The sequence below is a fragment of the Raphanus sativus genome, unplaced genomic scaffold (assembly GCF_000801105.2).
Source record: "Raphanus sativus cultivar WK10039 unplaced genomic scaffold, ASM80110v3 Scaffold0585, whole genome shotgun sequence".
Classification (NCBI taxonomy): Eukaryota; Viridiplantae; Streptophyta; class Magnoliopsida; order Brassicales; family Brassicaceae; genus Raphanus; species Raphanus sativus.
Window position 1 is genome coordinate 1 of NW_026615903.1, and position 16,713 is coordinate 16,713.

General features: G+C 37.7%; 3 protein-coding genes across 3 annotated transcripts; 2 read left to right on the forward strand and 1 right to left on the reverse strand.

Annotated features, from left to right (window-relative positions):
- Positions 1-947: 947 nt before the first annotated feature.
- On the forward strand, positions 948-5,361 carry LOC130502503 (alpha-glucan phosphorylase 1-like). Its single transcript, XM_056997296.1, has 15 exons — positions 948-1,210; positions 1,309-1,517; positions 1,594-1,695; positions 1,769-1,945; positions 2,006-2,281; positions 2,367-2,644; positions 2,724-2,841; positions 2,932-3,315; positions 3,392-3,544; positions 3,642-3,770; positions 3,891-4,127; positions 4,244-4,320; positions 4,526-4,712; positions 4,811-5,011; positions 5,104-5,361. Exons 1-15 carry the CDS (start codon positions 1,018-1,020, stop codon positions 5,218-5,220), a joined length of 2,838 nt encoding a protein of 945 aa, XP_056853276.1. The 5' UTR covers positions 948-1,017; the 3' UTR covers positions 5,221-5,361.
- Positions 5,362-6,453: 1,092 nt separating this feature from the next.
- On the forward strand, positions 6,454-7,382 carry LOC130502504 (expansin-A23-like). The gene is made up of 2 exons (XM_056997297.1): positions 6,454-6,574; positions 6,711-7,382. Exons 1-2 carry the CDS (start codon positions 6,454-6,456, stop codon positions 7,331-7,333), a joined length of 744 nt encoding a protein of 247 aa, XP_056853277.1. The 3' UTR covers positions 7,334-7,382.
- Positions 7,383-9,875: 2,493 nt separating this feature from the next.
- On the reverse strand, positions 9,876-11,107 carry LOC108807449 (plant-specific TFIIB-related protein 2). The gene has a single exon (XM_056997294.1). It carries the CDS (start codon positions 10,953-10,955, stop codon positions 9,954-9,956), a length of 1,002 nt encoding a protein of 333 aa, XP_056853274.1. The 5' UTR covers positions 10,956-11,107; the 3' UTR covers positions 9,876-9,953.
- Between the last annotated feature and the right edge of the window lie 5,606 nt (positions 11,108-16,713).

The window sequence follows — 16,713 nt, forward strand, 5'->3', positions numbered from 1 at the left end:
AAAAGATCTCCCAAAGCGATGAGTTGTTTGGTTATGGCTTTTATAATTCGAAAAAACACTGCATTTTAGTATTTGTAGAGATTTGTGTAACATAAGCAGACGGTTCAGATTCGGTTCAGCATCCTTTAGAAACATGTGAGATTTTTTCTTGGTTTGATGATTCTGTTTCTGTCTTTTTTTGTATTCTTGAAATCTTTGAGTTGTGATGGTTTCCTTAGTTAACTGTGGGAGTGTGTAATCTTGTTATTGGTTTTTGAAATTCAATAAGTTATATTTCTCGAGTGTGTGTAATAACTATTAGTATATACTATAAAGCTTCTAGTTCATAGATAAGCTGTATCAATGGAACCTTAGACCATCCCCATTGAGGGGTTATACAAAAAGTTCACACAAAAACCAAGAAAAAAAAATAATATACTAATGTCTTTGCGTTGAACTCAGGGTGCGGGAGGTCTTCACGATGAACTCGGTTCATCACTATTCTGTGGGCCCCACGCGACATGGCGGCCCACAACTGGTTTACTTTTTTTTTTTTTTTTTTTAAAAAAAAAAACCAAAAAAAAAAAAAAAAAAAAAAAAAATACCTGTATGACCCCTTCTCACCGATTCACTGATAGGGTTGCTCTTATAGTAGCAGTATCGTTCTTGGATCATGACGACAATGTGATTGTGTGACATTTGATTTGCTTGCTTAGCTTAGTATAAATATTTTAACAAAAGTAGCCACTAAATTAACGAGCAAGACACCTAACACGTGAACGGTAGCACTTTGCTAGTGGACTGTTTATGTCTTGTCGCTATCTCCAAGAAATATCTCCCCCGATCAGCTCCAGTCCCACTGTATAAAACGTGATCTTTCACTTGTCCCCATATCCACTAACGCAGTGACACGTAAACATCTACGCGACGTGGCGTAGTCAATCTCACATCACTTATTATAACCTGATCACTGTCTAAAGTGTCTGCTGCCTCTTGAAACTGAAAAGCTTTGAGCACTTGAGAGAGAGAGAGAGATAGATGGAAACGATGCGAATCTCAGGCGGAGCTGAGAATCTGGTGAAATGCAACTCCTTGTCGAGCCTCGTCACTAGCCGTCGTTGGAGAACGAAGAACTTTCCGGCGAGGATCAGAACTCCCCGGCGACTTTTAACGGTGAAGTCTCTCTCCAGCGAGCCGAAAGCTTTAGTAGTAGTAACTGATCCCGAACAAGGTCCCAAGTTCTTATCTTTCGTTTTTACTTGTTACTATGCGTAGAATTGGCGATTTATAAATATCATATCTTTTTTTTTTTATTTGGATTGAAAACAGAAGCTTTTAGCTCGGTAGCATCTAACATCAAGCACCACTCTGAGTTCACGCCTCTGTTCTCTCCGGACAAGTTCGAGTTGCCTAAGGCTTTCTTCGCCACCGCACAGAGTGTTAGGGACGCTCTTATCCTTAACTGGAACGCTACTTACGAGTGTTACAACAGAGTGAATCCCAAGCAGGCTTACTATCTCTCTATGGAGTTCTTGCAGGTTCTTGCTTTATAAAGTCTCCTCCTTTCTACTCTTTGTACTTGGTTTAGTATCTGACTATGTTGACCTTTTGTAGGGTAGAGCCTTGTCGAATGCAGTTGGTAACCTTGGTCTTACTGGTGCTTATGCTGAAGCTTTGAAGAGTCTTGGCTTTAATTTGGAGAGCGTAGCTGGTCAGGTTTGTTGAGACTTTTTTATTTGTCTTTTTTAAATGTGTGTGCTGAGTTGCTGAACTCTTTTCTATTTTGTAGGAGCCTGATCCTGCACTTGGGAACGGTGGACTCGGGAGACTCGCCTCCTGCTTTTTGGATTCCTTGGCTACTTTGAACTATCCGGCGTGGGGTTATGGACTTAGGTACAAGTACGGCTTGTTCAAACAGATTATCACTAAAGATGGACAGGAGGAAGCTGCTGAAGACTGGCTTGAGGTCTTCTTCTAATTTTTAACTCCCTCAAAAGCAAATGACTTAATTGGTTTCTTTTTTCAGCTAAGCAATCCTTGGGAGATAGTAAGAAACGATGTCTCGTATCCTGTAAAGTTCTATGGAAAAGTGGTTTTTGGATCAGATGGTAAGAAACGGTGGATTGGTGGAGAAGACGTTCTGGCCGTTGCTTATGATGTTCCTATCCCTGGCTACAAAACCAAGACTACTATCAATCTACGGCTCTGGTCGACGAAAGCCCCTTCAGCAGATTTTGATCTGTCTTCGTATAACTCTGGCAAGCATACTGAGGCAGCAGAAGCTCTGTTCAACGCTGAAAAGGTTTGTACATAATCTATACTCTTTCTCTTAAACTGCGTCACTTTGTTATTGTTTATAAATTGAATTTTCGAAGTTGTTTTCTTAGATTTGCTACGTGCTTTATCCTGGAGATGAGTCAGATGAAGGAAAGGCTCTTCGTCTGAAGCAACAGTACACTCTGTGCTCAGCCTCGCTTCAAGATATCGTAGCACGTTTTGAGACAAGGTGGTCTGGAGGAGGAAGCGTCAACTGGGAAGAGTTTCCAGAGAAGGTTGCGGTGCAGATGAATGACACTCACCCAACCCTATGCATTCCTGAGCTTATGAGGATTCTAATGGATTTTAAAGGACTAAGCTGGGAGGACGCTTGGAGAATCACACAGAGGTGCTTCTTTAAATGACTGTGTGTCTCATGTTCTTATTTGTTTTGGAACTGCTTCTGAATAGTTTAATAATATTTCTAGGACTGTGGCATACACAAACCATACAGTATTGCCTGAGGCTTTGGAGAAGTGGAGTTTAGGACTATTGGAGAAATTGCTCCCTCGTCATGTGGAGATTATCGAAAAGATTGATGAGGAGGTCCATCTCTGAACAGCATCAAGTGTCTCTCTTCTTCTATTGTTTCTTTTTTCTACATCTCTGGTCTAATCTGCACTTTCTGTACTGCAGCTAGTGGGCACGATTGTTTCTGAGTATGGCACCGCAGATCCTGACTTGCTCAAGGAGAAACTGAAGGCAATGAGGATCCTAGAAAACGTCGAGTTGCCTTCTGCCTTTGCAGATGTGATTGTCAAGCCAAAGAACACACCAGTTACTGCAGAAAACACCATAGACCGGACCAAAGATTCTAAAGAAGATGCTCAAACTATGGTGAAGAAGGAAGAAGAAGAAGAAGAGGAAGAAACTGCTGGTGTAAAAGCGGAAGTTATCCCAGAACCACCAAAGATGGTCCGTATGGCCAACCTCGCTGTTGTTGGTGGTCATGCTGTAAATGGCGTTGCAGAGATACACAGTGAAATAGTGAAAACTGATGTTTTTAGTGATTTCGTTAAGGTAAAAAACATTCTAAACTAGTGAAGCATAATCATTCTTCTCATTACTGAATATTCTTTCTATATATTTGTTGCAGTTGTGGCCGGATAAATTCCAGAACAAAACCAACGGAGTAACACCAAGGCGATGGATTCGTTTTTGCAACCCTTATCTCAGTGAGATTATAACTAACTGGATAGGTACTGAAGACTGGGTCTTGAATACTGAAAAGCTTTCAGAGCTAAGAAAGGTAATGTGCTCTATTGGATTCATGAGTGTCCCCTTTCACATTGCTGTTATCTTTTTTAGTAAATACCTCTGAGACCTTTGTTCTGTCTTTTCTCCAGTTTGCAGATGATGAAGATCTCCAATCTGAGTGGAGAGCAGCAAAGAAGAAGAACAAGTTGAAGGTTGTGTCATTAATCAAGGAAAGAACCGGATATACTGTCAACCCGGATGCAATGTTCGATATTCAGGTCACACTTCCAGAGGGTCTTGTTTACATTAGCCCAATGAATCTTTTGAATGGCAACTCTTTGAAGCTTTCTAACCATCTCGTCAGATAGTAAGCTTTTTTTTTGCAACTATGTGTGCAGATCAAGCGTATCCACGAGTACAAGCGACAACTGCTTAACATCTTGGGAATAGTATACCGCTACAAAAAGATGAAGGAAATGAGGGCAAGTGAGAGGGAGAAGGCATTTGTTCCAAGAGTTTGCATATTTGGGGGGAAAGCATTCGCCACGTATGTGCAAGCTAAGAGGATTGTGAAATTCATCACAGATGTTGGGGCTACAATTAACCATGATCCGGAAATAGGTGACCTGCTTAAGGTACGTGACCTATCATTATGTATACTTTACATGCTTGTATGAATCATATTGTGAGCAGACAACCTGCATAATCCTCCCTTAAGTTTGATATAAGCGTCTTGTGGACTACCTTGTAGGTTATCTTTGTTCCTGATTACAATGTCAGTGTTGCTGAATTGCTCATTCCAGCAAGCGAGCTTTCTCAGCACATCAGGTATCAACTTATTTGGCCAAGTCATCTTCTATTTTTGTTGTTGTCACAGCTCCATGGGGCTGAAACACTGAAATTGAGATAACTGGTAAAATAGGAACTATACTAGTGTATATGTTTATCACTATTATGAGAACTTTGGCAATGTACATGTATGTAATCAATGGTACTCTTGCTATTTTCTGAAGACTAAGAGTTGTCTCTGCAGTACCGCTGGGATGGAAGCGAGCGGGACAAGCAACATGAAGTTTTCTATGAACGGTTGCATTTTGATCGGAACTTTGGATGGAGCAAATGTGGAGATCAGAGAAGAAGTTGGTGAAGAAAACTTCTTCCTCTTTGGTGCCAAAGCTGATGAGATTGCAGACCTCAGGAAAGAGAGAGCAGAGGGAAAGGTATATGAATTAAATGATAACGTTGCTGTGCTCCCCTTGTCTTCTTCTCAGTATCAAACATAACTTCGTGTGTGACCTGTTTTTCTTCGGTATTACAGTTTGTTCCACATCCTAGTTTTGAAGAAGTGAAGCAATTCGTTAGAAGCGGTGTCTTTGGCTCAAACAAGTACGATGAACTGATTGGCTCTTTGGAAGGAAACGAAGGTTTCGGACGAGCGGATTACTTCCTTGTTGGCAAAGACTTTCCTAGCTACGTTGAATGCCAAGAGAAAGTTGACGAGGCATACAGGGACCAGAAAGTAAGTAGTGTTACTTTTTTCTTTTAGTCATCAAAGCTTATATGTTGACTTAATACGAAACTTACCTCAACATCTATAAATGATTTATACAGAGATGGACGAGAATGTCAATCTTGAACACAGCAGGTTCATCCAAGTTCAGCAGTGATAGGACGATCCATGAATATGCCAAAGATATATGGAATATTAAGCAAGTTGAACTTCCATGAGCCTTGACTAGTCTACCTTAAGAGCTCTTTTGTATAATGTTTTTTCCACTTGTCAAGTTTCCAGTGTCTCCAGATAAATAAGAGAATCATTATGTAATGATATCCAATACAATGAATGTAAGAAGTAAGATTCATGGAGTCTATGCATTTACAGGGGCTTTGCTTCTGACCGGCTAAAGTGATTGTTGTAAACCTTGTTGCTATTACAAATAAATGTTGCATATTCTACACAACCTAATTGACCACTAAGTAATTCTGTAAGTGCTAGACTGTTGGAAACGTGAGTGAGAATAACACTTCAACAACAATATTCCTTCATTAGTATCTCTAAGTTCAATCAACTTTTCCTGAGAAAAAAAATCATACACAAGACCGAACCGGTTAATAAAGAAACCAGAAGCAAACCCATTTATTATACATGAATTGATGCACACCAGTTTTCTCGGATGAGATCAAAACACAAGTTTGAAGAATGCAAATATATATGAGTCATCATCTTGTTCTTCTGGACTAGTCTTTTAGTTAATAACGCTACCACTAGCTTGAATGATTTGTTTCTCAAGCAGCTGCAACAGACAAATGCAATGAAAAACCCATTCATGTTATTCAAGATGTTCACTAAAAGCACATGCCTAAACAGAAACTGGATCCATATTCGCAATCATCACTCACATAGTCACATCAGGATGTAACACAATATTCTTTGGAGGTAGTTTTTAGCCTCACAATATTCTTTGAAAGTGACACAATAATGTGAATGAAATAACGCGGAATGCCTAATCATTCGTTCAATTCTACACAAAACATTTTCCTTGAATGGAATAAAACTTTCATTCCATAAATTTCAGAAAAGTAAAAAAAATTATAAGAAAATAAATATATCTAAAATGTTATACATAAATTTATTTCCATAATGGATAAGAAACGTACCCAGTATCTCATACTCAGTACGTAAGGAAATAAGAAAATTTAGTATTGAATGTGCAGAGACGGTATCAAAATGTCTTCCTTAATTTGATATTAATAGTTAATGCTCGGACTTGTGGACAAAACAAAAAAAAAAAAGTTAATGCCCGGACTCTAATATTCTGCAATCTTGCCAAAATTTCTGCTAATTCCCATAATTAATCTCTTAAACGATCACATTAACCTTTCATATGCTTCTATAAATAACCATTCTTCTTATCAGTAGAATTGTAAATCAAGTCCGAGAAACCAAACAAACAATCAAACATGAATCGATCAATATTGTCTTTTGTCATGTTACTGGCTATTCTTGTCTCTGTGACTGACGCTGCGTGGGAAGACGCTCACGCTACGTTTTACGGCGACATTAGCGGCAAAGAAACCATGCGTTAGTATTTTTATATTGCTAACTATGTAGATTAAGTTGTGTTTATGAATATGAATCTTGTAAATCATTCTCTTTAATGAAAAGTGTAACTGTATCTAACGTTTTTCATATTTTTTTTAATGTTTTGGCGTGACAGAAGGAGCATGTGGTTACGGAGATCTATTCCAACAAGGTTATGGCTTAGAAACGGCGGCTCTAAGCACGGCGCTCTTCAACAACGGCCAAACATGCGGTGCTTGTTTCGAGCTCACGTGTGTAAACTCACAATGGTGCAAACAAAACGCCGGTACAATCAGAATCACAGCTACCAACTTCTGCCCGCCCAATTACACCCCACCGGTTGATATCCACTGGTGCAACCCTCCTAACAAGCACTTTGATCTATCCATGAAGATGTTCACTTCCATAGCCGAGTACAAAAGTGGGATCGTTCCAGTGAAGTTCAGGAGAGTCAAGTGCCAGAAGAGAGGTGGCGTGAGGTTTGAGATTAAGGGAAACCCTTATTTCGTCATGGTTTTGGTGTATAACGTTGGAGGAGCAGGAGATGTGAATAGTCTGGCTATAAAAGGGCATAAGAGTAATTGGATCTCTATGCAGAGGAACTGGGGGCAGAATTGGGACACTGGTGTGGGTTTGGTGGGACAAAGGCTCTCGTTTACGGTGAGGACCAGTGATGGTAGGAGCTTGACGTTCTATGATGTTGCGTCGGAGTCTTGGGGGTTCGGTCAAACTTTTGAAGCGAAATCAAACTTTTATTAGATTACCTTAACTTTCTTTTTCAGGTTATGTTAGTTTCTTGAGTTTTTGTTAGAAGCTACTATTTCATATTACTACTATAATAAAATCGTTAGTTTCATAAGATATTGTTTTTATTGATGAATGAATTATTGTCAGGGTTCATCCTGATCAGTGTTCAAGAAAGCGCTAGGCTCTAAGCGAGCGGCGACCTAACGCCTAGCGCCTAGAACGACTAAACGGACGCCTGAATTATTAGTTAAACGGTTTAGGCGTTTATAAATTATAGCAATATATTAAATATATGTAATGTTTTATACTTAATAATAGTAAAAACTATTATTTATATATGATAAAATTATTTTCATAAGAATATATATTACAATATATTAATTATTATAATTTATGAATAATAAATTAAATATTATTTATTATTATAATATTGTAATTATTTAAGCGGTTTAAAGAGTAATCGCCACGGTCCTGTAACGCCTAGCGCCTAAGCGTTGCCTAGACGGCCGCCTAGACCGCTTTTTAGAACATTGGTCCTGATAATGAAAACATATTATGTTTAGGAAGTGATCTACATTTCAGCGAGATATAGTTTAATCTAAGCGATAGATTTATATATATAGCTATTAAAATAAACTTATTTAATTATTCATATGTTTTTATAATCACTATATTTTATTACATAAAAAATTTAAACTTTAATCGCAAAAGTTAATATGATACTTTTAACAATTTTAGTAATTTATATTCGTTTTGAAAAATTCTAAATCTATACAAAAATTTTAAATTTTTATTATATGATTAATGTAATTGTGTAATTTATTTTAATAATAAAAATTAAATAAAATGATAGAAATATACAGATTATTAGCAAATTTTTATTATTTAAAATTGTTATATATATTTAATCACTTTAAGTAATTCTGTAGGTTTTATTTAAGAAAATAATAGATAATGAATTTCAATTTGATAAATAAATGGTCTATAATAGACATATTATATAATATAAAATTCATTAGCCATTTAATTTTGCACTAACTAAATTTTTAATTGATTTTCAAATCGCCATGTAAGTAAAATTAACTAACTAATTACATGACAACTCAGTAAAGTATTTTTTTAGTTAGTACAAACTATAAGTTATTACTTTTTAAAATTTTCTTTATTAATATATAGGAGATATGCTATTCTAAATAGTACATTTAATTATAAATTATAGATTCACTTGACTTTTGAATATCTAAGTCTGAGGAAGAATATATTACTTTTATAAACATATATAAGGATAAGCCTAATAGTTCGAATTCACATAAATATCCAGAATTTTTTCTTTTCTAAAAAGAATATCATTGGAATTATGTGTCAGCCCTCAACACTCGTCTTCCTCATTCTATCAATCCTTGCGATCGACCACCTTCCTCTTGCAAGTGCCAGAGAAAGAAACCTCAAGTATGCTTATTTTTGTGTGATATCTCTATCAGCCACAGATGCACAAATGCAGGCTAATATTGATTGGTTGTGTAGCCAGAGAAAATTTGACTGTACGCCAATCAAACCCGGTGGGCACTGCTTTGAACCAAATAATCTTAGAAGCCATGCATCGTTTGTGATGAATAGGTATTACCAGAAAAACGGACGTACCGAAAAAGCATGCGATTTCAATAATACCGGTAGGTTCATTAATGCCGATCCAAGCTATGGTGATTGTGTGTATGATTATTAATGAAAAATGAAGTATTTCGTCATTCAGAATTTCATATTTAGTCAATATATTTAACTTAATGACTTCAATATTGGTTTCAACATTTTTTTGGATTCTCGCACTGGCTGCAACTAGAAATCTTTTATTTTATGATAAATCTATTCGAAATGCATTATTCAATTGGACATCATGTAACCAGCTACAACAAATAACATGGAATTATTACATCTCGTTCCTTTTTGGATGGAAAAATAAAATATTTTTTTTTCAAAATTTATGTCACTCCCTAATTTAGATGAATGGACATGATTAAATATTTTATTCATAGCATATCCACCAAAATTAAATAATAATTGTACAAACTCTAACAGAAACAAAACAAGTATGAATAATGCATGTGTAGTTATTTATTTTCAATCAAAGTTATTAATTTTATTTGATTAGTAAATAATTGGATTTTTGAAATTACGGCAATTTTGTATAAGCAGTTATGAATTTTGTAATGTAAGCTAGTTTAAATTTATACAATGATCACTACTATTAAAATTAAGAGGATCATTGCTAAATTTTATCCTTAATTAAATGTTAATAGTTACAAGTAACATCATTACTTTATGGTGTTTTAAAGCTAACAACAAAGATGTTATTATATTACAAGCTAGACTAGATATGAAACAGTAGATTGCTTTAAAGCATACCAATACAACCAAAATTTTGAGACATGTAACGTTATTTATTCGGTACCATAATAAGAATGTGATTGAAGCTCTTCTAAGCTTCCCAAAAAGGTTTGTTCATTCAACCATATATATACATTTTTTTCATATATAGCAGAAAAGAGATAGCATAGATCTTTAGTCAGAGCATTGATCTACTTGTACAAGATAAATTCTAAAACTTCTTACACAAACTAGAGGCTTTCCCTATATTTTAATGTTTTGAAGCATCCCAAGATCCTATGATACCTCCTAACCTCTTGACTTCCTCTTCAGAAGCATACCATTTGGGTATAATCTTCGATGCGCAAGGGTACATATCCTTAGCAGAGCTCTTGATTGTGTTCTCCACAACTTCCGCAGCCATCGCAATATCTCGAATATGTCTCTTTTTGGTCTGAGATAGCTGACAGATCATGAAGATAATAGCAGCAAGAACCGACTTAGGGTTTCTCCGAATATCGAAGTTCTCAGCTATTTCAACAGCTTCTCGAATGGCCTTTGTCTCTCTTTCGCTTATGTCTAGTTTAGAACAGAACCTGCGAACAAGTTCTCCTGTTTTGATAATCACCTGAGGAGCAGCACAAGAAGAGGACGAAGAAACTCTCTCCGCTTGATGAGCTGACTCGAGCAAACGCCTTATAGCCATACTAGCTCTGTTTATCTCTTTCAAACTCACACCGTTAGCCACCGTGGAGATCTCTTTCAACGTCCTCGAGAGATTCATCTCGCGACAAGCCGTCGAAACAGAAGCCGCACAGACAGCGACAAAGTGTTTCTGTCTGCTCAGTCTCTTCCTGTAGTCACCGTCCAACTTGGTCACAATCTCGCAAGCCCTGAACTCGACACCACTCACTAGACCTAGACCGTCCGTCATTCTCTTGATTTCTTTGCACGCTTTCACGATCATATCCTCTTCCGAGTTCCTGACGAGGTTATGTGCACGGGACACGTGTAACACGTCGTTCTTGGAGTTGGAGGCGCTTTTATCGATGATGGTGCCTATACCTCCGGATTTGAGAAGAGGGTTGGTGGGATCGCCGACGCGGTTAGGGTCTCGGTCACTGTTGTCGTCGTTGGCGAACGTTCTCCATTCTTGGCTGTCGTCGATGTAGTGATCGGAGATGACGAGGCTACACTCTGTGCAGATTGTGTCGCCTGTTCTTATGTCGATCACCGTCTCGGTGACTCTCTTGCAGTCCAAGCAAGTGTCCATTATTAACTAAGGGTTTGTTTCTTCTTTGTGTAATGAGATTTTGTTGTTGTTAAGGTGGTTTGATACTTGAGGATTGATGTAATTTGCTGTTGTTTTTATAGAGGATTGTGATGGAGGATGGATGACCTAAAGGTAAATTTCCTTTTACTAAGAGGATTTCGATGATTGTTTTACAAGTTTACTATTAGTAAAGGAAAATTTCCTTTTTTCTAGATTCGCACCGTCACATTTATTTATTATGCATCTTTTTATTTAAAATAATACAGATTTTGGGAATGCATTTAAATATTTGATATCTATCCAATAAAAAGCGTCTTTACATACTATAAAAGATGGTTTTGGCGAATTCTTACATACTAAAGATGGTTATACAAGTCAAAGAGTAATTACATAAACATCAATGTAATTTACAACATGTGAGTCGGTGACAGATTTAGACAATGAAAACTAAAGGTTATTTTCCTGATTACCTTAAGAATATTCGATGGAATTTACATATCATCCCTATATTTACTTTCCAAAAACCTTAGATTGATGAGGAAGACAGTGTAGCTAGAGGCTCTGATAGGTTCATTGGCATTTTCATTTGAACAAGATGCTCATGTGACAACTAGAACTAATCTAACCGGGCTTTACGATCTCCAACAAATAAAATATACTTGGGTGCTGTGATAATGTTTTGCTTCCCAGTGTCACCAGAACCCATATCAGGTTTATTACCCGGTTTATTTATTTATTTTTTTTTTTTTTTGAAAGAATTTTAAATTTTATTCAAACAAAAAAAACATTTTTACAACAAGTGCAACATAATTGAATCTAAAAAATAGAGACAAACCAAAAAAGAAAGCTAAAATCTTCAAAAAATCAGAAACTTCAAATAAAATCCAATCCCCCTCAAACTTGACCATATGGAACAAGTCAAGTTTGGGAATGCCATGAAATTCCCCTCATTAAAACCCTCACTAGAGAAAACCCAAATGGGACAAAACTCTAGTGTGGGAAAAAGAGTAAGAACCTCATAGCAAGGGGACAAATTTTTTGAAAACACACCACCTTGAACTCAACTTCTTCCAAACCACACTTCCATGGCCTTCTCATACTTCTTCCCCTTCCTTCTGAGAGCAGTAATCCTGTTTCTGACCAACTTATCCAGTCTCATCGTGATACAGAAAGCTGGTAAAGCAGCATCACCCACTCTCCTAATATTCCTCTCTTGCCAAATCGCATAGATTGTAGCTTGAAAACAGTATCTCCATAAGAACGTCACCACCCTCTCATGTAATCCCATATTAAGCATCTGCAAAATCTGAGGCCAGTTACAATTCCTCTCATCTCCTGCCAGATCTTTGATTAGCCCTCTCCAAACTGCCTTTGAGTATTCACACTCAAAAAATAAATGATCACGAGTTTCTAAAGCTGTTTTGCAGAGCCAACAAGTAGAAACTGCTTGGGGATTCCATTTCAAAATCCTATCACCAGTAGCCAGCCTATTATGAATGGCTAACCAAGTAACAAAAGAGAATTTAGGAGTTGCTTCAGGAAACCAAACTCCTTTAGACCAGAGCACCTTCTGTCTCTTTTCTCTTATAATGCCCCAAGTTTGCGATGTGAGAAATTCTGATATGTAGGAGCCGTTCTCTTTTTTCCACATACGCAGATCATCTTCTTGATTTAGACCTCTGCCTTTCAAAGCTATAATCTCCTGCTCTATCTGGTAAAAAATAGGTAATCTGCGTCTCCTTATCTTGTAAGTTTGAATGACTCTTTCCACTGTCGCGTTAATTGGTATACCCAGCTCAACACAGCCCCTTCCTCCTGTGAACTCAATCAAAACACCCAAATCCGACCAATTATCCAACCAAAAAAAAGTAGTGGAACCACTATTGATTTCCACTTTGGTTAGTTGCAGAGCTAAAGGTCTCATTCTAAGGAGCTTCTTCCACATCCATGACCCCAAAGTACTCTTCTCTTTCACACTCCAAAAAGAACCTTTCCTTATAAGATATTTCCAAATCCACTTAGTCCAAAGCGAAGCTCTAGCAGTTAAGATTCTCCAAATAAGCTTCAAACAAGCAACTCTATTAGCTTCTAACAGATCCCTCAGCCCCAAACCACCTTCTTCCCTTGGTTTACAAACATCAGACCACACAATCTTTGCTTTATGAGTAGATAGAGTCGGCCCAGACCAAAGAAAAGCAGAACAAATACTGTTTATTTCCTTGATGCATTGGTTGGGGAGTCGAAAAGCTGACATCCAAAAATTGGTGATGCTATATATTACTGAACCAATCAGCTGAAGCCTTCCTGCAAAAGATAAATGTCTTGCAGTCCAAGTAGAAATGCGAGTTCTTATCCTTGCAATCAGAGGAGAGTAATCTGACACTGACATCTTCTTTGTTAATAAAGGAAGGCCAAGATACCTTACAGGCAGAGATCCAGCTTCAAATGGAAATTGCTCCAAAATAGCTGCACTATCCTCACTTTTAACCCCCGCTAAAAACAAAGTTGATTTCTCAAGACTGATGTTTAAACCTGATATCTTGGCAAACTCTTGAAATACCCCTAGAATTCCTTCAATTGAACTCTTCTTTCCATCTGAGAAAACCAAAACGTCATCAGCAAAACATATATGAGTCATGTTCAGATCCTTGCAGTATGGATGATATCCTATTCTTCTTTCTGCTGCAGCCTTATCAAGAAGCTTGGATAATACTTGCATACAAATAACAAACAAATACGGTGAGAGAGCACAGCCTTGACGCAGTCCTCTTTTGCTATTAAAATAACCAGCCAATTCTCCATTAATCTGAATGGAAAAAGACGCCAGCTCTATGCATTTTTTGATCCAAATAATGAACTTTTCAGGAAAATTCAGAGCTCCCAACACTGATAGCAAAAAAGACCACTGGACCGAGTCGAAAGCCTTCGATATATCAATCTTTACTGCACATCTTTCGGTAACAGAATCATTGTGATAGTTCTTGACCAACTCAGAGGCTAGAAGCACATTCTCCATAAGCAAACGATCCTTTACAAATGCTGATTGGTTCAGAGATATGAACAATGGCAGAATTCTCTTCATGCGATTTGCAAGGACTTTGGATATTACCTTGTACAAAACGTTGCAGCATGATATGGGTCTATAATCCTTCATGTAAGTGGCATCATTCTTCTTCGGTATAAGCGCCAGGATGGTGGAATTGATACCCTTTGGAAGAAACCCCTTATCAAAGAAAGATTGAACCGCAATAACAAAATCTCTGCCTGTTATAGACCAAGATGCTCTAAAAAACTCACTTGTGTATCCGTCTGGCCCTGGAGACTTGTCAGCAGCCATGGAGAACAAGACTTTCCTTATTTCCTCAGCAGTAACCTCGCCAATCAACATTCTGCCATCTCCTTCTGAGCATTCGTAGTTTAACAGCAGCTTCAATTCATCTATCGGCACATCTTCATAATCGGATGGAACATGAGCAAGAAAGTTTTGAAAATAATCCACAGCCTCCTTTTTAATATCTTCTTGATTCTCTGTTACTGTACCATCCATCCTCTTGATTTCTTTGATAGCATTTCTTACTTCTCTCACTTTTGCAGCTCTATGAAAATTCTTATTATTTCCATCCCCAATGCTTAGCCAGTGAAGCTTAGCCTTTTGACTTATAACCCTCTCCTCCACCATAGAAAGAACAGACCATCTTCTATAAGCAGCGGATTCTGCTACCACATTAATCTGATTTGGATCCTCCAACGTCTTCATTTGAGCATTACAAAGAATCTTATAAGCCTCCATTGTTCTTTTAAAAATATCTCCCACTTTTTCTTTACCCAACTTCCTCAGGATTGGCTTCAAAGCTTTCAACTTTTTTGACAAACGAAACAGAGCCGAAGTAGAAACAAACAAACTCTCAGTCTCTGCCCAAAAACTCTCAACCAAAGGAAGAAACTCCGGAGTGTCAACAAGAGCATTCACAAATTTGAAAGGCTTTCTTGGCTTCAACAACTTTGCTTTTATAATAACTCTACACCTCTGATGATCTGAACATCCACCTGCTTCAAACACACAATAGGATTGAGGATAATTTCGAAGCCATACCTCATTAACCAGAGTACGATCCAACTTCTTACAAATAATTCCATTTTCTCTTTTATTTGACCAGGTGAAACGGGGACCCTGATAAGACATGTCCAACAAACAACAATGCGCAACCGTGTCTTGGAATTCTCTCATACCCACAGAATCTTGAGACGAGCTAACAACTGAATGTTCTGTTCCAGAAAGAATCTCATTGAAATCTCCCTGAATAATCCATGCCTTCTTCTTTATACTTGGGGAGTCATGATGATCTTTGAGATCTCTCCAAAGTTCTCTTCTCTCCTCCAACAGATTCAGACCATAAACGAAAGAACAATAAAACTCATCCTCCAAATCATCCAACAAAACTGAAACCGTAACAAGCTGCTCACTTTGAAAACAGGGTGTGACCCTAACCCTTTGATTCCAGATAATCCACATTCTTCCCAAACGATTATACTCATAATTAGCCATGTAAGACCATCCAGGAAACACTTTATTAATAATCTTCATAGCTTTATTCTCCTTTACTCTAGTTTCTATCAAGCAACCAAACTGAAACCCTCTCTTCCTTACCCACTCTTTCACCACCTCGTGTTTAGAAAATTTATTGAAACCACGGAAAATCCAATAAAATCCTGACATATTTAACGTCTTGATTTCTTCTTTTTCAGAAAGCTGGGATCACCATCCTGAGCCTTCTGACCTCCTTTATCACCCAAGTATCTATGATTCAGTTTCGATTCTCTGGGCAAGACCTGCCGAGAAAACCTTATTTCCTCCTTCTCTTCCAACTCCACTTCTTCTACATCCTCTTCTTCTTGCACTTCCTCATCTACACTCAGACCTTCACGAACTTCTTCATCATATTTTCCTTCATTTTCTGGTGATATAACCTCAAATCTTGATTTGGTTAGAATAGCTTGACTATATTCCAAATCCTTCTGCTTCGTGTTTGGAGAACGGCTAGCTTTCCCTGGCGTGATCTCTAACCACTCTGCTTCCTTAACTGTTTCAACTTCCCCTTCAACTTCTGAAACTTTTCCTTCCTCCTCTATGTTCACAGCTTGAACCTGAGTTGTTTCATCCTTATACTCCGTTTGATCTTTTGTTTTAACCTCCTCAGTTTCCTCATTTTGAGCTTCTTGAATTTCCCCTTCTTCTATTGGGTCCTTCTTGTCGTTCGAAGCTTCCTCCACCTGCGCCTGCGGACACCTCTTCAAAGTATGACCCCATTTCTAACATCTTGGACACTTTGTTGGTAGCCATGGGTAGATGTATTCCACCATCACTTCCTCCCCTTGTATATTAAACTTCATCTTTTTTGGCAAGTCTTTTGAGAGATCCACCTTCACAAAAATTTTTGCCACATCAATGTTTAAACATTGAGCTGTCTCCGGGTGTAATCTTACTGGACTTCCTAAGGGACTTGTCACAAAACTCAGCCCTTGCCATGAGAACAACTTCACTGGAACGTTCTTTATGTGCACCCACATAGGAATAGATTGTGTAGGCGGCTTCTCTTTCTCTATCACCGGTGACCATTTCGTTAACACCACTGGGACTCCAGCAATGTTCCACATTCCTCTTCTTAAGACCCTGTTTTTATCAGCATTGTTCAGAATCCGAAACTTCATCATTGTTTCATTCACTTCAAATACCTCCACCTTCTGTGCTTTATTATTG

Coding starts and splice junctions, on each gene's coding strand:
- LOC130502503 (XM_056997296.1), top strand. CDS start 1,018: ATGGAAACGATGCGAATCTCAGGCGGAGCTGAGAATCTGGTGAAATGC. Junction 4,713..4,810: donor AAGAGAGAGCAGAGGGAAAG/GTATATGAATTA, acceptor TCGGTATTACAG/TTTGTTCCACATCCTAGTTT. Junction 5,012..5,103: donor AGGCATACAGGGACCAGAAA/GTAAGTAGTGTT, acceptor TGATTTATACAG/AGATGGACGAGAATGTCAAT.
- LOC130502504 (XM_056997297.1), top strand. CDS start 6,454: ATGAATCGATCAATATTGTCTTTTGTCATGTTACTGGCTATTCTTGTC. Junction 6,575..6,710: donor TAGCGGCAAAGAAACCATGC/GTTAGTATTTTT, acceptor TTGGCGTGACAG/AAGGAGCATGTGGTTACGGA.
- LOC108807449 (XM_056997294.1), bottom strand. CDS start 10,955: ATGGACACTTGCTTGGACTGCAAGAGAGTCACCGAGACGGTGATCGAC.